Source organism: Coregonus clupeaformis, chromosome 20 (genome assembly GCF_020615455.1).
Source record: "Coregonus clupeaformis isolate EN_2021a chromosome 20, ASM2061545v1, whole genome shotgun sequence".
Classification (NCBI taxonomy): domain Eukaryota; kingdom Metazoa; phylum Chordata; class Actinopteri; order Salmoniformes; family Salmonidae; genus Coregonus; species Coregonus clupeaformis.
In genome coordinates this window covers 23,817,826-23,842,140 of record NC_059211.1, presented here as the reverse complement: position 1 = coordinate 23,842,140, position 24,315 = coordinate 23,817,826, and the positions used below count along the sequence as shown (strand labels likewise).

At 45.6% G+C, this 24,315-nt stretch overlaps 1 protein-coding gene across 1 annotated transcript in view; it reads left to right on the top strand.

Annotated features, from left to right (window-relative positions):
* Positions 1-7,496: 7,496 nt before the first annotated feature.
* Positions 7,497-24,315, top strand: part of LOC121533323 (PR domain zinc finger protein 5-like) — a 48,868-nt gene continuing 32,049 nt past the window's right edge. The window contains exons 1-12 of the mRNA XM_041839154.2: positions 7,497-7,729; positions 8,543-8,626; positions 10,736-10,858; positions 12,186-12,354; positions 12,520-12,697; positions 12,949-13,047; positions 13,177-13,298; positions 14,614-14,693; positions 17,295-17,379; positions 17,478-17,635; positions 20,001-20,094; positions 22,863-23,023. Of these exons, the coding sequence (XP_041695088.1) occupies positions 7,631-7,729; positions 8,543-8,626; positions 10,736-10,858; positions 12,186-12,354; positions 12,520-12,697; positions 12,949-13,047; positions 13,177-13,298; positions 14,614-14,693; positions 17,295-17,379; positions 17,478-17,635; positions 20,001-20,094; positions 22,863-23,023 (1,452 nt within the window). The 5' untranslated portion in view covers positions 7,497-7,630. The remainder of the gene's footprint in view (positions 7,730-8,542; positions 8,627-10,735; positions 10,859-12,185; positions 12,355-12,519; positions 12,698-12,948; positions 13,048-13,176; positions 13,299-14,613; positions 14,694-17,294; positions 17,380-17,477; positions 17,636-20,000; positions 20,095-22,862; positions 23,024-24,315) is intronic.

Below are 24,315 nucleotides of genomic sequence, written 5' to 3'. Positions count from 1 at the left end.
TCCAGCATTCACGTGTGACGTTACTTAGACAGTGTGATGTCCTCCTGCACAGATGGTTTCTAAATACAGAAAGGTATACTTTTTAGTTAACTCATCATACTCTGACCTAGATAGGCAGATCGCAAGGTTGGTGGCCCACACGGCATCCCAAGCCACGTTCTCAGAGCATGTGCAGACCAGCTGGTTGGAGTGTTTACAGACATATTGAATCTCTCCCTATCCCAGTCTGTTGTCACCACTTGCTTCAAGATGTCCACCAGTGTTCCTGTACCCAAGAAAGCGACGGTAACTGAACTAAATAACTATTGCCCCGTAGCACTCACTTCTGTTATCATTAAGTGCTTTTAGAGGCTAGTTAAGGATCATATCACCTCCACCTTACCCGACACCCTAGACCCACTACAATTTGCATACCGCCCCAACAGATCCACGGATGACGCAATCACCATCACACTGCACACTGCCCTATCCCATCTGGACAAGAGGAATACCTATGTAAGAATGCTGTTTATCGACTACAGCTCAGCCTTCAACACCATAGTGTCCTCCAAGCTCATCACTAAGCTCGGGGCCCTAGGTCTGTACCCCGCCCTGTGTAACTGGGTCCTGGACTTCCTGATGGGCCGACCCAAGCTGGTGAAGGTAGGCAACAACACCTCCGCTACGCTGATCCTCAACACGGGGGCCCCATAAGGGTGCGTGCTCAGCCCCCTCCTGTACTCCCTGTTCACCCATGACTCCGTGGCCACGCACGTCTCCAACTCAATCATCAAGTTTGCAGATGACACAACAGTGGTAGGCCAGATTACCAACAATGACGAGACAGCCTACAGGGAGGAGGTGAGGGCCCTGGCGGAGTGGTGCCAGGACAATAACCTCTCCCTCAACGTCAACAAAACAAAGGAGCTGATCATGGACTTCAGGAGACAGCAGAAAAGGAACGCCCCCATCCACATCGACGGGGCCGCAGTGGAGAGAGTGAAAAGCTTCAAGTTCCTCGGCGAGCACATCACTGACAACAGCGACTCTTCAATCGCAGGAGGCTGAAGAAATTTGTCTTGGGCCCTAAGACCCTCATGAACTTCTACACATGTACCATTGAGAGCTTCCTGTCGGGCTGTTCATCGCCTGGTATGGCAATTGCACCATCCGCAACCGCAGGGCTCTCCAGAGGATGGTGCGGTCAGCCCAACGCATCACCGGGGGCACATTGCCTGCCCTCCAGGACATCTACAGCACCCGGTGTCACAGGAAGACCAAGAAGATCATCAAGGACCTCATCCACCCGAGCCACGGCCTGTTCACCCCACTACCATCTAGAAGGCAGAGACAGTACAGGTGAATCAAAGCTGGGACCTAGAGACTGAAAAACTGCTTCTATCTCCAGGCCATCAGACTGTTAAATAGTCACCACTAGCCAGCCTCCACCCAGTACTCTGCCCTGAACTTTAGTCATGGTTACTAGCTGGCTACCACCTGGTACTCAACCCTGCACCTTAGAGACTGCAGTTCATATGTATATAATGAATCCTAGTCAAGGCTTATCCTATATAATTACTGCTGTACACACCTTTAATAGTCATATACTGTCTATAATGTCTATACAGACCATCATATACATATACATATATTTATATTCCGGACTCTGATATTGCTTGTCCTGATATTTCTTAAGTCTTAATTCCTTTCTTTTAATTTGTTTTGTATATGTAGGTATTGTTTTGTATTGTTAGGTATTACTGCACTGTTGGAGCTAGAAACACAAGCGTTTCGCTGCACCTGCAATAACATCTGCAAAATATGTGTACGCGACCAATAAAATTGGATTTGATTTGAGATTAGGAGGTACATGAGATCTTCAACAAAAAAAGTGCAATCCCACTGGGTAAAAACTGGTTGAATCAATGTTGTTTCCACATCATTTCAACAAAAAAATGTAATGTGAAAACTGAATTGTGTCTTTTTTTCACCCAACTTTTAACCTAAATCCAATGATATGGTGAATTTTGGGGTGGATTTCCACGTTGAATTCACATTAGTTGACAACTCAACCAAATGTAAATCAAAACTAGATGTTGAACTGTTCCCATTGGGATATTGTCACACCCTGGCTCTGGGACTCTATATGTTGAGCCAGGGTGTGTATATTCTATGTGTTGTGTTTCTATGTCGGGATTCTAGTTTTGTATTTCTGTGTTGGCCAGAGTGGTTCCCAATCAGAGGCAACGAGTGTCAGCTGTTGCTGGTTGTCTCTGATTGGGAGCCATATTTATACAGGCTGTTTTCCCACAATAGTTGTGGGATCTTGTTCCAGTTGGTTTGTTCCTTTTGGTTTGTACCGTAGGACTGCACGTATCGTTTGTTGTTTTGTTCGAGTGTTTACTCTCTTTAAATAAAGGATGTTTGCCTGCAATGCTGCGCCTTGGTCTACTCCGTCTAACGATCGTGACAGAAGATCCCACCATACCAGGACCAAGCAGCGTGTCCAGGAGCAGGCGGCCTGGACATGGGAGGAAGCGCCGGGAAAGGAGCTGGAAAGGTTGGCGATGGCCCAGGTGGGCAAATCGTGGTCCTGGGAGGACATGCTCGGGGGCAAGGGGCCATGGGCTAAGATTAAGGCCCTGGCGAGAGAGGAGCAACGGCGTCAACAGTGTCGTCGTCAGACGGACGAGAGGCAACCCCAGAAAATTTTTAGGGGGGGGCACACGGCATGGGCGACTGGGCAGCAGGAGGCTGCCACAGGGCGAAATGGGAGACGAGGAGAGAAGGCCACCGGGTTACGGGAGCCATTGGTGAGAGGAGGGAAGGAAGTTGTAGAGGCACGGCGAGAGGTACTGAGGTGTATTGCCAGTCCGGTCCGGCCCGTTCCTGATCCCCGTTTAAGGCCAGTGGTGTGTGTTCCCAGTACGGTCCGGCCTGTTCCTGTTCCTCGCACCAAGCCTACGGTGTGCGTCGCCAGCCCGGTCCGGCCTGTTCCTGCTCCTCGCACCAAGCCTACGGTGCGCGTCGCCAGCCCGGCCCGGCCTGTTCCTGCTCCTCGCACCAAGCCTACGGTGCGCGTCGCCAGCCCGGCACGGCCTGTTCCTGCCACTCGCACCAAGCCTACGGTGCGCGTCGCCAGCCCGGCCCGGCCTGTTCCTGCTCCTCGCACCAAGCCTACGGTGCGCGTCGCCAGCCCGGCCCGGCCTGTTCCTGCCACTCGCACCAAGCCTACGGTGCGCGTCGCCGGCCCGGCCTGTTCCTGCTCCTCGCACCAAGCCTACGGTGCGCGTCGCCAGCCCGGCCCGGCCTGTTCCTGCTCCTCGCACCAAGCCTACGGTGCGCTTCGCCAGCCCGGCCCGGCCTGTTCCTGCTCCTCGCACCAAGCCTACGGTGCGCGTCGCCGGCCCGGCCTGTTCCTGCCCTTCGCACCAAGCCTACGGTGTGCGTCGCCAGCCCGGCCCGGCCTGTTCCTGCCACTCGCACCAAGCCTACGGTGTGCGTCGCCAGCCCGGCCCGGCCTGTTCCTGCCACTCGCACCAAGCCTACGGTGTGCGTCGCCAGCCCGGCCCGGCCTGTTCCTGCTCCACGCACCAAGCCAGGGGTGCGAGTCGTCAGCCCGGTCCGGCCCGTTCCTGCTCCACGCACCAAGCCAGGGGTGTGAGTCGTCAGCCCGGTCCGGCCCGTTCCTGCTCCACGCACCAAGCCAGGGGTGCGCATCGTCAGCCCGGTCCGGCCCGTTCCTGCTCCACGCACCAAGCCAGGGGTGCGCATCGTCAGCCCGGTCCGGCCCGTTCTTGCTCCACGCACCAAGCCAGGGAGTGCGCATCGTCAGCCCGGTCCGGCCCGTTCCTGCTCCACGCACCAAGCCAGGGGTGCGCATCGTCAGCCCGGTCCGGCCCGTTCCTGCTCCACGCACCAAGCCAGGGGTGCGCATCGTCAGCCCGGTCCGGCCCGTTCCTGCTCCACGCACCAAGCCAGGGGTGCGCATCGTCAGCCCGGTCCGGCCCGTTGCTGCTCCACGCACCAAGCCAGGGGTGCGAGTCGTCAGCCCGGTCCGGCCCGTTCCTGCTCCACGCACCAAGCCAAGGGTGCGCATCGTCAGCCCGGTCCGGCCCGTTGCTGCTCCACGCACCAAGCCAGGGTGCGCATCGTCAGCCCGGTCCGGCCCGTTCCTGCTCCACGCACCAAGCCAGGGTGCGCATCGTCAGCCCGGTCCGCCCGTTGCTGCTCCACGCACCAAGCCAGGGAGTGCGCATCGCCAGCCCGGTCCGCCCGTTCCTGCTCCATGCACCAAGCCAGGGGTGCGCGTCGTCAGTCCGGCACAACCCGTGCCTGGGTCACCGGTGCCTGGTCAGGTACCGGTCAGCTGCTCCACACCGAGCTTAAGCAATCCGCTCTACGATGTCCAGTCCAGCTCCAGCCAGCGGGGCCAGACCGGACCAGGGCGCTACGGGGGATTATTGGAGGGTGGTGGGCGAGCCCGGAGCCGGAACCGCCTCCGAGGAGGAATGCCCACCCAGCCCTCCCCTGTTTGGTCTATGTTGAGGCGCGGTCGCAGTCTGCGCCTTTAGGGGGGGGGTACTGTCAAACCCTGGCTCTGGGACTCTATATGTTGAGCCAGGGTGTGTATATTCTATGTGTTGTGTTTCTATGTCGGGATTCTAGTTTTGTATTTCTGTGTTGGCCAGAGTGGTTCCCAATCAGAGGCAACGAGTGTCAGCTGTTGCTGGTTGTCTCTGATTGGGAGCCATATTTATACAGGCTGTTTTCCCACAATAGTTGTGGGATCTTGTTCCAGTTGGTTTGTTCCTTTTGGTTTGTACCGTAGGACTGCACGTATCGTTTGTTGTTTTGTTCGAGTGTTTACTCTCTTTAAATAAAGGATGTTTGCCTGCAATGCTGCGCCTTGGTCTACTCCGTCTAACGATCGTGACAGATATGTTTAGCTAAGGATAGCAAAGTCATCATATTATTGTGCAAACGCAAAAGCGCAAAAGCGCACACGCAAACACACACGCGCACATACACATAGGCACGCATGCACACCAGAAGCCATAAAGGGAATATTGGGATAGCAATTGGACCATAGTTCCTTGAAAAGTTATTTTAAAACAGTAGAAACACAATTGCTGATTTTGCTCAGTGTTGGCCCTACAGCAGTAACTGATATTATACACCCACCATGAGTGGGTTCCTACTGTTAGACCAACATTTTTAGCTTGTATCATAAGGGGTTCATAAAACTGTCATTACTGTAACAGAGGCATGACCCAAACCATATCCTGGTAAGCTAGTTTGGTAGAGGTACAGTAGGTCAAGCCAATTAGCCTGAAACAACAATTTGACTTAAACAATTGTTTGTGTCTGTTGTCATGAGCTCAAATCAATCAAATCAAATGTTATTTGTCACCTGCTTCGTAAACAACAGGTGTAGACTAACAGTGAAATGCTTACTTACGGGCCCTTCCCAACAATGCAATGAGAAAAATAGAAAAATATGAAAATAAATTATAACACAAGGAATAAATACACAATAACTTGGCTATATACATGGGGTACCAGTACCGAGTGGATGTGCAGGGGTACGAGGTAATTGAGGTAGATACAGTATGTACATATAGGTAGGGGTAAAGTGACTACGCAACAGGATAGATAATAAACAGTAGCAGAAGCATATGTGATGCGTCAAAAGAGTTAGTGCAAAAATAATCAATGCAGGAAGTCCGGGTAGCTATTTGGTTAACTATTTAGCAGTCTTTTGGCTTGAGGGTAGAAGCTGTTTTGGATCCTCTTGGTTCCAGACTTGGTGCATCGGTACCGCTTGCCGTTGCAGAGAGAACAGTCTATGACATTGGTGGCTGGAGTTTTTGACAATTGTTAGCCTGGTATAGTCCTGGATGGCAGGGAGCTCGGCCCCAGTGATGTACTGGGCCGTACGCACTACCCTCTGTAGTTCCTTATGGTTGGATGCCAAGCAGTTGCCATACCAAGCGGTGATGTAGCCAGTCAAGATGCTCTCAATGGTGCAGCTGTAGAACGTTTTGAGGATCTGAGGGCCCATGCCAAATCTTTTCAGCCTCCTGAGGGGGAAGAGCCGTTGTCGTGCCTTCTTCACGACTGTGTTGGTGTGTGGACCATGTTAATTCCTTAGTGATGTGACACCTAGGAACTTGAAGCTCTCAATCCACTCCACTACAGCCCCGTCAATGTGGAAGGGGGCGTGATTGGCCCTCCGTTTCCTGTAGTCCACGATCAGCTCCGTTGTCTTGCTGACACTAAGGGAAAGGTTGTTGTCCTGGCACCACACTGCCAGGTCACTGACATCCTCCCTAAAGGCTGTTTCATCGTCGTTGGTGATCAGCCCTACCACCGCCGTGTCGTCAGCAAACTTAATGATGGTGTTGGAGTTGTGTGTGGCCACGCAGTCATGGGTGAACATGGAGTGCAGGAGGGGACTAAGCACGTAACCCTGAGGGGCCCCCGTTTTGAGGGTCAGTGTGGTGGATCTGTTGTTGCCTACCCTCACCACCAGGGGGTGGCCCGTCAGGAAGTCCAGGATCCATTTGCAGAGGGAGGTGTTCAGTCCCAGGGTGCTGAGCTTAGTGATGAGGTTGGAGGGCACTATGGTGTTGAACGCTGAACTGTAGTCAATGAACAGCATTCTCACATAGGTGTTCCTTTTGTCCAGGTGGGAGAAGGCAGTGTGGAGTGCAATAGAGGTTGTGTCATCTGTGGATCTGTTGGGGCGGTATGTGAGTTGGAGAGGGTCCAAGGTGTCTGGGATGATGGTGTTGATGTGAGCCATGACCAGCCTTTCAAAGCATTTCATGGCTACAGATGTGAGTGCTATGGGGCGATAGTCTTTTAGACAGGTTACCTTGGCATTCTTGGGCACAGGGTGGTCTGCTTGAAACATGTAGGTATTACAGACTGGGTCAGGGAGAGGTTGAAAATGTCAGTAAAGACACTTGCCAGCTGGTCAGCGCATGCTCTGAATACGCATCCTGGTAATCCGTGAATCTTAACCTGTTTAGAGGTATTACTCACATCAGCTACGGAGAGGGAGATCACGCAGTTGTCCGGAACAGCTGGTGCTCTCATGAATGATTCAGTGTTGCTGCTATCAGCTGCCATGACTGTTTATGACAGTATGTTATATAATTATCTGAATTAATAATAGATAAAAGCAATGTCATGGTGGAAATATAATTAAGCTTTCAACTAGTCCTGTCAAATAGGCCTACAGTACACTGTTTATATATATATATATATATATATATATATATATATAGGCACATTGTAGATATAAAAAACAAAACACAAGGATATAATAAGAACCAATGTAAAGACCTGCTCAACTTTAGATTTGGCACATATTTGTGGTTACTGTTAGTCATCCAAAGTTAGGGGACAGAGGGACTTCAAAGTGCATGATCATCCTTCACTAAATATGTAGCTTCTGGTAACAAACTTTCCACCAATCAGGACGCTCGCTACAGTCTCGCAGCAAGAGTAGAAATTTAACCTGGACCGAATTACGGAGAAACAACCCGCTGTAAACTCTCCTGTCTGTGCGAAAACAGACAATAGTCATTATTTTCCCGCTGGCATAGTTTCTAATTATCACTTTAGGGATTCGTTCAGAGCAATGACAATGTTGGGAATGTATGTGCCAGATAGATTTTCTTTGAAATCATCTAAGGTCCAGGATGGAATCGGGCTTTACACGGCGAGACGAGTGAAAAAGGTTTGTTATTTTGGACAGGACAACTTTGTATGTTTTGGGTATGAAGAAACTTACCAACGCGCAAAACTCATCCGGTGAATCGGAGAAAGGCAGTTTTCTGTTCGTATTTTGGTTTTTTTGCGAGTCGTTCCTAAAATCTCAAGCCATAGCCTACTTGAATGCTGCTCTGACGTGAAGTGCCACGTAGATACTGTAACTAGCTCACTCCACAACAATGCTCACTTTGAACTCAACTCTCGTGTGTTACACAGTAACACATGTGTTGATACATTGTAACATTGTTTCATTGCATATTGCACTGAACACTTACGTTTCCTATGCTGTCATTTAACTTTCATACTCAAAATTAATATTGTATTATAGGCTATTCCACAATATTGTAACCAAGTTGACAATGTTGCCAACAATGGTGGTTCAAAATGGTGCAAACAATGTTTTATATTGAAAGTTATTAAACACTGCAAATGGCCAGGCTACCTATTCATTTGGCAATCTCACATTGTTCAAAACTTTGAACATGAATGCTTCATTCATGAGGAACACATCTTGAGCACACCCCCTCTTGTAGGGTCCAAAGTGAAACGCATAGGATGGATTCATGGACAATACTATGTATTATAATACTATAGTCCTATACTGTTTTACACTATTTTCTACTACATTCTTTTTGGCATCTATTCCATCGCACAATTTATATCTGGTTGCCTTCACACAGCCCCTGACAGTTCTGGAAAATACCTCTAGTAAAAAAGAAAGACAAGAAAAATGAATATCCTGTATCCTCAAATTCTGACAATGTGGGTTTTCTACAAGGGGGAAAAGTTTGGCCCTTTCGCTGGAGAGAAGAAACTGCCGAGTGAGCTGAATGAGAGCACGGACACCAGACTGATGTGGGAGGTGATACTAACACAGACTTCCTCTACTCCTTTAACACTGCAGTCACAGCACAGCATGTTTCTCTTCATAAGCACAATAGATAGATGCTAAATAAGTATACTTTATATAATTCAATAAATAATATTTATTTCTGTGTAGGCCTACTATTGAAATGAAAGGATAAATAGTTGAATTATGTGGCAGTTCAGATACAGCACAGGTGATGCTTAATTGGAGAAGCTAGTTTGATGCACATACACTTGTTGACTGTAGATTCTTGTTTTTGTAACGAGTCTTGGTTTGGCAAACTCCACCCACATCTTGTGCCTCTGTTATTCAAAGTGCAATTATGTTTTATTCCCATCATTAGGTTTAGAATTTATTTGAGATAAGGGACAGGTTTAATTACATTTCAGATCAGTGAGATGATGTGTTTATTTACAAGTAACTGATTACCTGTCAACCATAAAGAATTCAGGTGTGGTCTGAAATTATATACTGAAGAAAAAAAATAAACGCAACATTTAAAGTTTCATGAGCTGAAATAAAAGATCACAGAAATGTTCCATATGCACAAAAAGCTTATTTCTCTCAAATGTTGTGCACAAATTTGTTTACATCCCTGTTAATGAGCATTTTTCCTTTGCTAAAATAATCCATCCACCTGACAGGTATGGCATATCAAGAAGCTTATTAAACAGCATGATCATTACACAGGTGCACCTTGTGCTGGGGACAATGAAAGGTCATTCTAAAATGTGCAGTTTTGTCACACAACACAATGCCACAGATGTCTCAAGTTTTGAGGAAGAGTGCAATTGGTATGCTGACTGCAGGAATGTCCACAAGTAATGTTAATTTCTCTACCATAATCTGCCTCTAACGTCGTTTTAGAGAATTTGTCAGTACATCCAACCGGCCTCACAACCGCAGACCATGTGTAACCAGGCCAGCCCAGGACCTCCACATCCGGCTTCTTCACCTGCCTGATGGTCTCAGACGAGCAACCCGGACAGCTGATGAAACTGTGGGTTTGCACATCCAAAGAATTTCTGCACAAACTGTCAGTTGTCCTCATCAGGGTCTTTACCTGACTGCAGTTCGGCGTCGTAACTGACTTCAGTGGGCAAATGCTCACCTTCGATGGCCACTGGCACTCTGGGGAAGTGTGCTCTTCACGGTTGAATCCCGGTTTCAACTGTACTGGGCAGATGGCAGACAGTGTGTATGGCGTCGTGTGGGCGAGCATTTGCTGATGTCAACGTTGTGAACATAGTGCCCCATGGTGGTGGTGGAGTTATGGTATGGGCAGGCATAAGCTACGGACAACGAACACAATTGCATTTTATCGATGGCAATTTGAATGCACAGAGATACTGTGATGAGATCCTGAGGCCCATTGTCGTGCCATTCATCCACCGCCATCACCTCATGTTTCAGCATGATAATGCACGGCCCCATGTCGCAAGGATCTGTACACAATTCCTGGAAGCTGAAAATGTCCCAGTTCTTCCATGGCCTGCATACTCACCATACATGTCATCCATTGAGCATGTTTGGGATGCTCTGGATTGAGGTGTACGACAGCGTGTTCCAGTTCCCACCAATATCCAGCAAACTTCGCACAATCAACAGCCTGATCAACTCTATGCAAAGGAGATGTGTCGCGCTGCATGAGGCAAATGGTGGTCACACCAGATACTGACTGGTTTTCTGATCCATGCCCCTACCTTTTTTTAAAGGTATCTTTGACCAACAGATGCATATCTGTATTCCCAGTCATGTGAAATCCATAGACTAGGGCCTAATGAATTTATTTCAATTGACTGATTTCCTTATATGAACTGTAACTCAGTAAAATCTTTGAAATTGTTGCATGTTGCGTTTTATATTTTTTCTCAGTGTAGTATAGTCATCTAGTAATCTATAACTTTCATGTTATATTGGATAGAACCACATTGTTTTATATCACAGGGTTTTTCATGGCAACTGTGATTTAGTTTGTTAAACTGCATCTCCAGATGAACAGAAAGCTAGATCAAGAAGCTAGGTCTGTCTATGGAAATGAGACATTAATTCCAGCCAACAGTATTTCATGTTCTTGATAGGCATGTCTGTTCTCTGTTGCAGGTCCGAGGTAATAAAGGCGATGTGCTCTATGTTTTGGATGCCAGTAACCCTCGCCATGCCAACTGGCTGCGTTTTGTCCATCAGGCGCCATCACAAGAGGAGAAGAACCTGGCAGCCATCCAGGTACAGCCCCACACTGAAGATAGTAACACCTTCAGACCTATCTACAGGGAGAGACACAGATAGAGCTGGGTATCAGCACATATCTCTGAGAGAGAAGGGGGGAGAGAGAGGGAGAAGGAGAGAGAGAGAGAAATAAAGAGAGAGAAGATGGACATCAGAGAGAAAGAGTCGAAGAGAAGCGAGGGAAAGTTGGTGAGAGTGAGTTGAGATGGATAGTGAGAGTGAAATGAAGATGGGGAATGTGGATTTTTTGTTTTGTCTGCCTGTGCAGACAGCTTGTAAGATTGCACCATGTGCTACTGATCAAGCCTGCCATATCAAAAGGAGATGTGAAGGTGGTTCTGTTTGATGACCGTGTGAGATGAGGCGTCTTTCACAGCTGTAAGTAACTCCCTCTCAAAGTGTCTGAACTTCCTATGAAAATCTTCTCTAGTGCTTTGTGCATCCCTTACATAAACATTTAACAAAACTTGTCAATCTCTGTGATTAAGATCAGATTAATTATATCCATAATCCCCCAAACACAGACAACCCATACACAATCAGATCTATTGGCCAAGGTCATGAACACACACACATCATGTGTACATGACCTTAGCCTATGCACTTAAACACACCACACAGACACACACACACACACACACACACACACACACACACACACACACACACACACACACACACACACACACACACACACACACACACACACACACACACACACACACACACACACACACACACACAGACACAGACACACAGACACACAGACACAGACACACACACACACACACACACACACACACACACACACACACAGACACACAGACACAGACACACACACACACACACACACACACACACGAGTCAGGGCTTGGCCTTGGAAATCTCAGCTAGAGGAAAAGGAAAAATCGCGGTAGAAGGGAAGAGGAACAGAACCTGTGATCTTCTGGCTGAGGTTCTGTCGTTAATGCCAGAGTGCTAAAAGTGATCGCTTGTTCAAAGGTCATTCATGTGTGTTAGAGGTCTGTGTTACATCATAAGTGTAATTTATTGTGTTTCTCTCTGTTAAATTAATATATATATATGTCTATTCATAAATGCCTTAGCCAAAGGAAAATGACGCTTTGATTTGATTAGACCGTGACCTTTAGGATGTGGAAGTTAATGATGACATGTTTAGGAGTTGGAGTGTTTGACCTCCGACCTTAATCAAGCCTCAGCAGACGAGTGTCTAGGTTTAATGAGTTCAACCTTCAGCGACCCCTTTTTTCCCTCTGTCTGTGTGTGTGTGTGTATGGGAATGATTATGGTTCTGATCTCTCAGGACGGAGAGAATATCTTCTACCTGGCAGTGGACGACATTGAGACAGACACAGAGCTGCTGATAGGCTACCTGGACAGTGATATGGAGGAAGAGTCAGAGGAGGAGGAAGAGGAAAGCATCGAAGATGAAGATGAAAACAGCAAAGATGCCAAACATCTCGTTGAAATGGGTACATGCCTAACAAAGTTTTACCTAAACCATGTTTATAAACAGTGTTTTGTCAGTCCAACAGTTTATGCTTGAAGTGTGTAATGCTTGCACACAGCTTATACTCATACACAACTGATATGGCTGCATGTGTGTGTAATGTGTAATAATGAGTGTATGTGTGCAGAGAGGTTGATCAAGAAGGAGGACCACCCGTGCCTGCTGTGTGAGAGCAGCTTCCCTAGTGAGGAGATCCTAGCAGCCCACCTCCAGAGCCTGCACCAGAGACCCAGTACCGAGGAGAAAGAGTACAAGTGCAGGAACTGTGGCAAGAAGTTCCCCATCAAACAAGCCCTGCAGCGCCAGTGTGTAGCCTACGTCATCTCTCTACTCTACTTACCTGACACTCTATTGAGTTACACAGAAGTATGCTACCAAATGGGTCATATAGTGGAACTGACAGATTTGCACATACTCAGTACATTTTGTTACAGCTGAATCAGCCTCTCTATTCGTTTCCTGATGTAGGACACCTGAACATGTAGTAGTATTTATGTTCATATCTTTATAGCCTACTCCTATCTGACTCTGTATACCTCCTTCATTTTGCCCTCAGTGTTCTGCACTGTGCGGAGACCCTGTGTCCTTCAGGAGACTTTTTCAGAGCCCACCACCATTGTTCCCTCTGCTACATCACCTTCGGCTCAGAGTCCAGGTAGACCTACATAACTAGAACACAAACATACACACTAGCATAATATGTATACAGGGGCTGCTATCTGTTCCTGTCTGAGTTCCTGTATATTTGAGTCACTGTGTCTGTATTTCCTGTGTGTGTGTGTAGTTATGACCAGCACAAGGAGGCGTGTAGAGGAGATGCCAGGTTCATCTGTAAGGCTGAGAGCTGTGGGAAGAGGTTCAAGAGCAAAGACTCTCTGAAGAAACACAAAGGGAACGTCCACACAGGTTGGTCTCCGTCTTACACACATGCAAGTATGCAATGTATACAGACACATACCCCACACTGGTGATGAAGTAGAAACAAGTATCTGCCTTGATCTTTTACCAGTCTGGTCAGTATAGGGGTGTGTAGGCGAGGGGGATGTGGTGTAGGCTCTATAGATGTGGCACACGTGACTCATAAATAAATGGGTTGTTCCATCAATTTGGTGCCTTTTGAGAAGTGTAACTTGGTCCAAAGAAACAAAATGTACATTCTGTTATAAAGAGCACATGTTTAACTTAATAAAAAATGTGTTTTCCGATCTCGAGGTTAAATAAAATAAATGACTAAAGTAAGTGCCAAATAAATTAACAGGATTGACCGTAACAGGGTTGACTGTGGCAGGGTTGACTGTAATAGGGTTGACAATTTCATCTTGAGTCCCATTGTGACTGGAGGAATGGAAGCTTGTTGTGTGCAACAGGTAGTGGCAATTGAATGCAAGCTTCACAAAATATATATAAATATAAAATATAAATTGTTAAAACATTTTCTAGCCTATCTATGCGTAACATGGTTGACCGTAACATGGTTGACCGTAACATGGTTGACGTGTTATGCTTGCCATGCTCAGTTTTACTCAACAAAACACCAGCAAATGGCCAGAAAGAGTAGAACCAGCTCACCTGCTTTTACACTATGATTTGACTATTAGATTTTCAATGTTTTTTTTGTTGTTGTTTTTTTAAAGGAAAAGTTTGATCATATTAAAAAGAGAGTTCAGTTCACGTAACAGGGTTGACTTTAAAATGAGGGACAGACGTAAATTAATCCTTACATGAAATAAATAATAATCTTCAGAAATTAATTTGTCAAAGCAGCAAAATAACTAGGGCTTTACAATCATGGTGAAAACTTGGAGAAATTTTGGGGTTAAGTGGGTAAATATCTTCCTAGAAATGCTGAATTTTGTTGAAATGACGTGGAAGCAACGTTGATTCAACCAGTGTGTGCCCAGTGGGCAGTGGTGGCAGACAGCCTTCATTAGTGACCCTGTCATGTTTATGTTACATCTTCGTTGCCCCCGACAGTCGGAAGTGAACATACATCTGGTAATTAAACTTTGACCTCAAGTGATTATCTGATAGAATGTGTGTATTTGTCTGCTTGTGCTTCCGATGGAATTGGCTTTGCCATGAGGTGAGTGATTATGCTGTTCACTAACATGTGGAATGCCCTAACCATTGTTGCCATTGCTAGCCACCACATCATCACACTGTAGATTGAGGCATGAAAAGCAGGATTGGTCACTCTGCTTGTCCAATCATTGTGTTTCAGGAAGTTCCAGGCGGAAGCTCATGTGCACCATCTGCAACAGGAAATGCTCCTCCTTACTGAACCTCCAGGAACATCGCAAGGTCAGGTTCCTACCTACTACCGCACTGTCTCACTTTTTCACTGTCTCTGGTTTACCCGTATTCCTAGACACGTTTTGATCCTTCAGAGATCTGGAAGGACTGGATAGGTGTAAGGTGTATGTTGTAATGGCTCCCAGTCCACTTAGCCCTCTGGTGTCTAGGGCCAGGGGCTAGTGGTTGGTTTCACTCTGGCCATGTCTATTCCTTTAAGCTCTATTTCCTCCATATCCCTCCATCTCTTTTTGTTCCATTCCTTTGTGTCCCTGTCCCCTAATCCCATGCTCTCTGTCTCCTGTCTCACTCTTCTTCTGTCTCTGTAGGCGGTTGGCTTTATGTTAAAGTTGTTATATTTTCAGACCGTGTGACAGTAGAGAAAGGTTGGTTTTTATTTCACAAGCTCATCCCCACAGACTCTCATGAAACTTAACACACATGAACTGGCGAGCAGACAATAAGGCTTTAACCCTGGCGTCAGGATTCTTCCTCTCAGAGATGGACTTAGAAAACCCCCTGAAAAATGACAGAACCACAGAACCATTATGTTACACTACTTTTAGAGATTAATGGAGGTAAGGTATTTCCATCACAAACTATCTCACAGTGAAGCATCTTTATATGCTTGAAGTGAATTATCTTGGAGAATATCTTTGCAGTGAGTTATTTGATTATTTTGAAATTGGTTTCGCTTCCCATCCAAATGAGGATTTTATATTTATGACCCGTGAACCCAGCTGGTGTTTGGGTGAGGTTTCATATTCCCTGTCAACATCGATCCAATAGATTAATCAGAAGATATTAATCCACTCTAATGAACTGAACAGTGTCATAAGAGATTCATAATGAACACACTTCATCAGCAAAGGTTATGTTACTGTAATCACTAAGACATTTTTAGATAGTTCTGGAACAGATCAACCAACCAACCAACCAATCAACCAGCCAACCAACCTATCAGTCAATCAATCAGGTTTTTCTTATCTCTAAAATTCCATGCAATGTATTTGAAAAGGGAGAGTACATTGCCCTATTATGACCTTTTCATGCTGCCAGTGCCAGTCCTATCAATTCAATATGTGGCACATATGAACTTGAAAAAGGTTTAAGCAAGCTTTGATGTGTTAATGTTTCTCTAATCATCAGCCTTTGCCTGTGAGAGAGGCTCTTTCCTCATTGACAGTAGACACAGAAAATGTGTATCGATACAGGGAGATTTGGGTCAGTTGCAACCCGAATTCAATGAATGCTTCATTCTTCTCTTGTATGAAGTAGTTTATTTAGTCATACTTACATGGCTTATATGTTACAGATTTCATTGGAACAATCATGTGCTGAGGTTTAAAAGACATTAAGCAAAAAAAGAGGCCAAAGTTCTATTGAACAGAAGACATGTTACAGCTGAGTTAGAGACAGACACTTCAGAACCTAGCATTATGATTAGTCAGAACCTAGCATTATGATTCGTCAGAACCTAGCATTATGATTAGTCAGAACCTAGCATTGTGATTCGTCAGAACCTAGCATTATGATTCGTCAGAACCTAGCATTATGATTCGTCAGAACCTATTATTATGATTCGTCAGAACCTAGCATTATGATTTGTCAGAACCTAGCATTATGATTCGTCAGAACCTAGCATTATGATTCGTCAGAACCTAGCATTATGATTCGTCAGAACCTAGTATTATGATTCGTCAGAACCTAGTATTATGATTCGTCAGAACCTAGCATTATGATTAGTCAGAACCTAGCATTGTGATTCGTCAGAACCTAGCATTATGATTCGTCAGAACCTAGCATTATGATTCGTCAGAACCTAGTATTATGATTAGTCAGAACCTATTATTATGATTCGTCAGAACCTAGCATTATGATTTGTCAGAACCTAGCATTATGATTCGTCAGAACCTAGCATTATGATTCGTCAGAACCTAGCATTATGATTCGTCAGAACCTAGCATTATGATTCGTCAGAACCTAGTATTATGATTCGTCAGAACCTAGTATTATGATTCGTCAGAACCTAGCATTATGATTCGTCAGAACCTAGTATTATGATTAGTCAAAACCTAGCATTATGATTCGTCAGAACCTAGTATTATGATTAGTCAGAACCTAGCATTATGATTCGTCAGAACCTAGCATTATGATTCGTCAGAACCTAGCATTATGATTCGCACAAGAGCAATCAAACTTAGCATTATGATACGTTTGCGCAAAAGCTACTTAAACCAGCCATTATTATAATTTGCCTGAACTGCACATTCTTAGTTTTATTATAGAAGCTCTGAGCAGAGGAGCAATTCAGTCTTAGTGTATTGTAGCATTAGACAGAAGAGCTATCAAATGTGCTATTATTCCAACCATGCTGAGAGCAGAAGAAGGATTCAAACTTTTCAGCAGTTTAATTATATTTCTGTGTGCAGACGTAGTTGAGCAAGGAGTGTGTGTATGTGTGTCTGTGAATATTCCTCTGCCTGCAAGTGTGGAAAAGGTTACACACATTGTCATTTACAGTACACAGCGTGCAACGAAATCCACAATCTCTGTCTCTTACATAACCCCCCGTATGTCTGGTCTGTTGGGTACTTTATGTATCTCCAGGTACATGAGATATTCGACTGTGCTGCCTGCGACAAGAAATTCATCTCGACCAATCAGCTCAAGCGCCACATGATCACTCACTCAGGTAAAAGAGCACACACACACACACACACACACACGCACACACACACACAGCTACACTCAGACATCATATATATTCTCTCTCTCTCTGTTCCTGGTTAGAGAAACGTCCGTATACCTGTGAGATCTGCAGTCGTTCATTCAAGCGTCTGGACCAGGTGACGGCCCATAAGATCATACACAGCGAGGAAAAGCCCTACAAGTGTAAGTTGTGTGGGAAGGAGTTTGCCCACAGGAACGTCTACAAGAACCACAAGAAGGTGAGCAGGGAATGGGGTCAGAAAGCTGTAGTCTCTTTTCAGAAGGACAGAATGCTTCAACTACATAAAAGGTGGATGTGACAGATTTAAATGGGTGGTTTTTAATATGCAAGTTTTACCGATGGAGATAATGCTGAAACTTAACAAGCACATACGTACACATAAACTAACATACAAGCATACTCTCACTGCTTCAGAGCTAACATTATTAGAGGTCTCTTCAGTTGTCTTTGGGGTTCTGTGGCGTCTGTGGCCTGTCTCCCCCTGAAGACTCCCATGTTTACTTAAGGGAATAGGGCGTCACTCAGACAGACATGTGGGGGGCAGAGCAGGGTGCAAATAAACAAACGTACTTTGAACCTAAGCCCCTCAAGCTACTTGTCTTCATCAAGTCAACATACCAAATCAGCCATGTAGCCTAACCCTGACTCTAACTCTAACCCCAACCCCAATGCTCACACATCTGATCCCACATCAACACAGAGACAGGAGACAGCGCTCAGATTGAATCAAGAGGAGAGATGGACGAGAGGTTTAGAGGGAGTAAGAGAACAGATGAGATATACAGTGCATTCGGAAAGTATTCAGTCCCCTTGACTTTTTCCACATTTCATTATGTTACAGCCTTAGTCTAAAACTGATTAAATTATTTATTTCTCTTATCAATCTACACACAATACCTCATAATGACAAAGCGAAAACAGGTTTTTAGAAATGTTTGCAAAATTATAAAAAATAAAAAACAGAAATACCTTATTTACACAAGTATTCAGACCCTTTGCTATGAGGCTCGAAATTGAGATCAGGTGCATCTTGTTTCCATTGATCATCCTTGAGATGTTTCTACAACTTGATTGGAGTCCACCTGTGGTAAATTCAATTGATTGGACATGATTTGGAAAGGCACACATCTGTCTATATAAGGTCCCACAGTTGACAGTGCATGTCAGAGCAAAAACCAAGCCATGAGGTTGAAGGAATTGTCCGTAGAGCTCTGAGACAGGATTGTGTTGAGGCACAGATCTTGGGAAGGGTTCCAAAATATGTCTGCAGCATTGAAGGTCCCCAAGAACACAGTGGCCTCCATCGTTCTTAAATGGAAGAAGTTTGGAACCACCAAGACTCTTCCTATAGCTGGCCACCTGGCCAAACTGAGTAATCGAGGGCGAAGGGCCTTGCTCAGGGAGGTGACCAAGAACCCAATGGTCACTATGACAGAGCTCTATAGTTCCTCTGTGGAGATGGGAGAACCTACCAGAAGGACAACCATCTCTGCAGCACTCCACCAATCAGGCCTTTAATGGTGGAGTGGCCAGACAGAAGCCAGTCCTCAGCCAGTCCTCAGTCCGCTTGGAGCTTGCCAAAAGGCACCTAAAGGACTCTCAGATCATGAGAAACAAGATTAAACTCTTTGGCCTGAATGCCAAGCGTCACGTCTGGAGGAAACCTGGCACCATCCCTACGGTGAAGCATGGTGGTGGCAGCATCATGCGGTGGGGATTTTCTTTAGCGGCAGGGACTAGGAGACTAGACAGGATCGAGGGAAAGATGAACAGAGCAAAGTACAGCGAGATACTTGATGAAAACCTGCTCCAGAGCACTCAGGACCTCAGACTGGGGCGAAGGTTCACCTTCCAACAGGACAACAATCCTAAGCACACAGCCAAGACAACACAGGAGTGGCTTCAGGACAAGTCTCTGAATGTTCTTGAGTGGCCCAGCCAGAGCCCGGACTTGAACCCGATCAAACATCTCTGGAGAGACCTGGAAATAGGTGTGCAGCGACGCTCCCCATCCAACCTGACAGAGCTTGAGAGGATCTGCAGAGAAGAATTGGAGAAACTCCCCAAATACAGGAGTGCCAAGCTTGTAGCGTCATACCCAAGAAGACTCAGGGCTGTAATCGCTGCCAAAGGTGCTTCAACAAAGTACTGAGTAAAGGGTCTGAATACTTATGTAAATTGAATATTTCCGTTTTTTATTTGTAATACATTTGCAAAAAATTCTAAAAATCTGTTTTTGCTTTGTCATTATGGGGTATTGTGTGTAGATTGATGAGGGGGGTAAACAATTTAATCCATTTTAGAATAAGGCTGTAATGAAACAAAATGTGGAAAAAGTCAAGGAATACTTTCCGAAATGCACTGTATTTAGGGGGTGTCAGGGCCCCGCATTAGCTCTGTTAGCTGTTATGAAATACTTATTTACTCTATATCAGTCAATGAAATAGAACGGAAGGAAGGTGTATGTTTTGATGGTCTGCTAACTGGTATGTTTATACCAAGATATGTAGAGAGTGGTAGTCAGAGGTAGTTTTCAGTGATGTTGTGTACCAACCGTGAATGCTGTCCTGTTCTTTCTCCAGACTCACTCAGAGGAGAGGCCGTTCCAGTGTGAGGAGTGCAAGGCCCTTTTCCGCACCCCCTTCTCTTTACAGCGCCACCTGCTCATCCACAACAGTAAGTATGAGTTTGTGTGTGTATCTCTCAGAGTGTGAGAGTGGTTTCATACTACGTGTGTGACTCACTGTAGCCACTAGTACCTATGTTCAGGGCCCCTACAACACATAAGCATACGGTTCCCAAATCCCCATAGAATATATAGCCCCTAGTTCAGACCTCCTTTTAGCATCAGATACTGAGGGCTCCACAACCTCCTCCTGGTCCTCTGTGTTGTGGTCCTCCTAGTCCTGAGTGTCATAGCCAGACAGACAGACAGACACAGCGGTCCTCCTAGTCCTGAGTGTCATAGCCAGACAGACAGACACAGTGGTCCTCCTAGTCCTGAGTGTCATAGCCAGACAGACACAGTGGTCCTCCTAGTCCTGAGTGTCATAGCCAGACAGACACAGTGGTCCTCCTAGTCCTGAGTGTCATAGCCAGCCAGACAGACACAGTGGTCCTCCTAGTCCTGAGTGTCATAGCCAGACAGACACAGTGGTCCTCCTAGTCCTGAGTGTCATAGCCAGACAGACACAGTGGTCCTCCTAGTCCTGAGTGTCATAGCCAGACAGACACAGTGGTCCTCCTAGTCCTGAGTGTCATAGCCAGCCAGACAGACACAGTGGTCCTCCTAGTCCTGAGTGTCATAGCCAGACAGACACAGTGGTCATTGAGGACTGAGGAGCCCTGCAGACAGTTGGTCTTGGCAGGATGGAGTCCTGCATGGTCTCCCAGTCTAGACTGATGACACAGAGATTGTGAAGCTCAAGGCATTTCCTGCTTTTGTCTCTGGAGACAGATCACTATTCACACAAGTCACTAGGATACTGGGCCATGGGGCTGGGACTGGTATTATGTATCAGGTGCTTAAGTGTGTGTGTGTGAAAAAAGAGAATAAGAGAAACAGCATGTGGGAAGAAAGTATGGTAAAGTCTGGGGAGCCAGGCCCAGCCAATCAGAATGAGTTTTCCCCACAAAAGGGCTTTATTACAGGCAGAAATACTCCTCAGTTTCATCAGCTGTACGGGTGGCTGGTCTCAGACAATCCCGCAGGTGAAGAAGCCGGATGTGGAGGTCCTGGGCTGGCGTGGTTACACGTGGTCTGCGGTTGTGAGGCCGGTTGGACGTACTGCCAAATTCTCTAAAACGACATTAGAGGCGGCTTATGGTAGAGAAATGAACTTTAAATACTCTGGCAACAGCCCTGGTGGACATTCCTGCAGTCAACATGCCAATTGCATGCTCCCTCAAAACTTGAGACATCTGTGGCATTGTATTGTGTGACAAAATTGCAAATTTTTGAGTGGCCTTTCATTGTCCCCAGCACAAGGTGCACATGTGTAATGATCATCTTCTTAATATGCCACACCTGTCAGGTGGATGGATTATCTTGGCAAAGGTGAAATGCTCACTAACAGGGATGTAAACAAATTTGTGCCCAACGTTTGAGAGAAATAAGCTTTTTGTGCGAATGGAACATTTCTGGGATCTTTTATTTCAGCTCATGAAACATGGGACCAACACTTTATATGTTGCGTTTATATTTTTGTTTAGTATATATACAGAGAGAGAGAGAGAGAGAGAGTAAGTCTCTGTGTATATGTTTATGTGATGTCTGTGTCCACTTGTGTGTTCCCTTCACTGTGACAAAATGAAGAACAGCTATCATATCATTTTTACTTGAAATAAAGTTGTTGTTTTAAAATCAGTGGAACACAGATTGCACCTTTAAGTAGGGTCAAATGTCACTCTGTGGTAAGCCCTCAGTGTGTGTTACGATCCTCAGTGTGCTTGTGTGTGTGTGTTTGAGTATCCGTGTGTGTCCAATTGCGTGTGTCCAGATGTGTTTCTGAAGGCTTTATTGAATGAACAATAGCCCTTCATCTCTTCTCATAATCAATCATTTGTTTGTGAATGACTTAAAACCTCAGCATTAATGAAGGCAGTATTTAAAGGAGTCCCTGACATGAATATTAATGGAGAGAAGGCTTTTATTGGACCACTAGACCATTAATGGACACAGGCGTCTACTTGTGTCCCACTTTATTGTGCTGACCATCATGTTCATTCTTCGTAATGGGAGAATAAACACACGTTTGGAGCCAACACTCAATCTGCCAAGCAAACACACACTATCCAAACCACTTGATGGATACCAACCCTCTGATCCCCCTATAATGGAAAAAAGCACTTCTCAACAATAGCCTCTGTTGTATGGAGTCACTGAGTTAAGGTGTGAAGAATAACATCATGCTGTAGTTTATATGCCTCTGGTTGGGAACAGCTGAGAGTTCTGCTTTTGTTTCATGTCAGAGTGATGTCTGGTGTTTTTAATGTTTTTAAATGAATGAATAATTGAAGTGCTGGTTGCTGTTTTTGTTTTATTGCTGTAAAAATAGAGACCCATTCAAAGAGCAGGCATCTTGTATGTTCACCGTCCTTCTGTTTCTGTCCTCTCCTGCAATCTGTTGCTAGGGAAGGATTCAAAATGAGCATCATTTTAGAAAAATGTTTTTTTATTTTTATAAAACTGTCCAGAACATTTGAAAATAGCATTGTAGGGAGCAGCAACATAACACACAATGTTCTTTAGCCCATACAATTATCCTGGATAATTAGTTTTCAGGCCTACTGTGAGTGATAGTTATGCTTTTAGAAGCACAACAATGGATCCATCTCTTTCTTTAAGTAGGGTCTCTTCCTCCCTAGAAATGAAGAGGGTGCAGAAAAGAGAGTGACGGAAAGTGTCTCTTTCTTTACTGTGTCATCTTTTGTCACTTCTCCAGGTGAGAGGACATTTAAGTGTGACCAATGTGACGCCACCTTCAAGAGAAAAGACACGCTCAACGTGCACATCCAGGTGGTGCACGATGGACACAAGAAGTACAAGTGTGACCTGTGTGAGAAGGCCTTCGTCACCCCCTCTGTTCTCAAGAGCCACAAGAAGGTGAGTTCAGCAACCACAGCCAGTCTGACATACTGTAGAGCCCGGTCCAGACATTGTCAATCTTTCCCAGAGAAAATCCTCTTTCAAATAATTACCCTATGTGTGTGTGTGTGTGTGCTTTTTTCTACATTGTTTTCTATGTATGAATGTCCTTCGAAAGTTAAAGGAAAGTATAGGAAATTGACATCGCTGTTTTCTTGTTATCTCTCTTGTACGCTGGACTGGAACTAGGCTACAGTATATAGTCATCCTCCACCATTGTTCCTCACGCAGCCCAGGAATCATCAGGACTCTGTTTGTAAATTACACATGGCATTTAGTCCATTAGCTCCACAGGGTTTCAAAGTACAGGACAGATCCCAAAGCAGATTACCAGCCTCAATCTGACATTGTCCGCTTGGGTTATGGATCAGATTGAGACCAAACTGTTTCTTGGCACATGTCAAAAGAAAGACTAAAACATAACATGGCCTTAGTACAGTAGGACTGAAGACAGACTGGCACATGAATTGTCTCTCTCTCCGGTCGGTGTTCAGAGACTGTGGACTTCTGAGAGAGAGCTCTGCTCTGGCAGTGATTAAAGACAGGTGGCTGAGCCCAAGAGACCTGGCTGGGACTGAACACCAGGCTGTGTCCCAAATGGCACCCTATTTCCTATATAGTGCACTACTTTTGACCAGGCCCTGGTCAAAAGTAGTGCACTATATAGGAAACAGGGTGCCGTTTTGGATGCACCCCAGAGGTCTGACTGGGGATCTGGGAAAGACACTGAGTACATGGTGCACTGTGTGTTGTACTACACTATACGTTTTACATTTTAGTCATTTAGCAGATGCTTTTATCCAGAGCGACTTACAGTTAGTGAGTGCATACATTTTTTTTTCTTTTTTCATACTGGTCCCCCGTGGGAAACGAACCCACAACCCTGGCGTTGCAAACGCCATGCTCTACCAACTGAGCTACACGGGACTATAGAGAGCACAGTCTTTATCCTCCATTTTCTATTCCACTCATGACAGGAGAGTATGGATCGTCTAAATTCTGTATTCTGAGTTTATTTTCCTCCAGGTGCTGTCTGAGTGTCCTCTCCACTGACAGGTCGATCTGAACATGAACAGTAATGACGTGTTTCTCTGGCAGCCCTAGTTTAGTCTTCCTCTCAGAACAGCCCGCAATTGCCGTAAACATTATTCTTAAAGTCATAGATGTGTGTAGGGGAGACCGGGGGAAATGGTCAAATGTTTTCTATTTTACTCTATTGCTCAGAGACCACTTGAACTAGGCCAGTCATT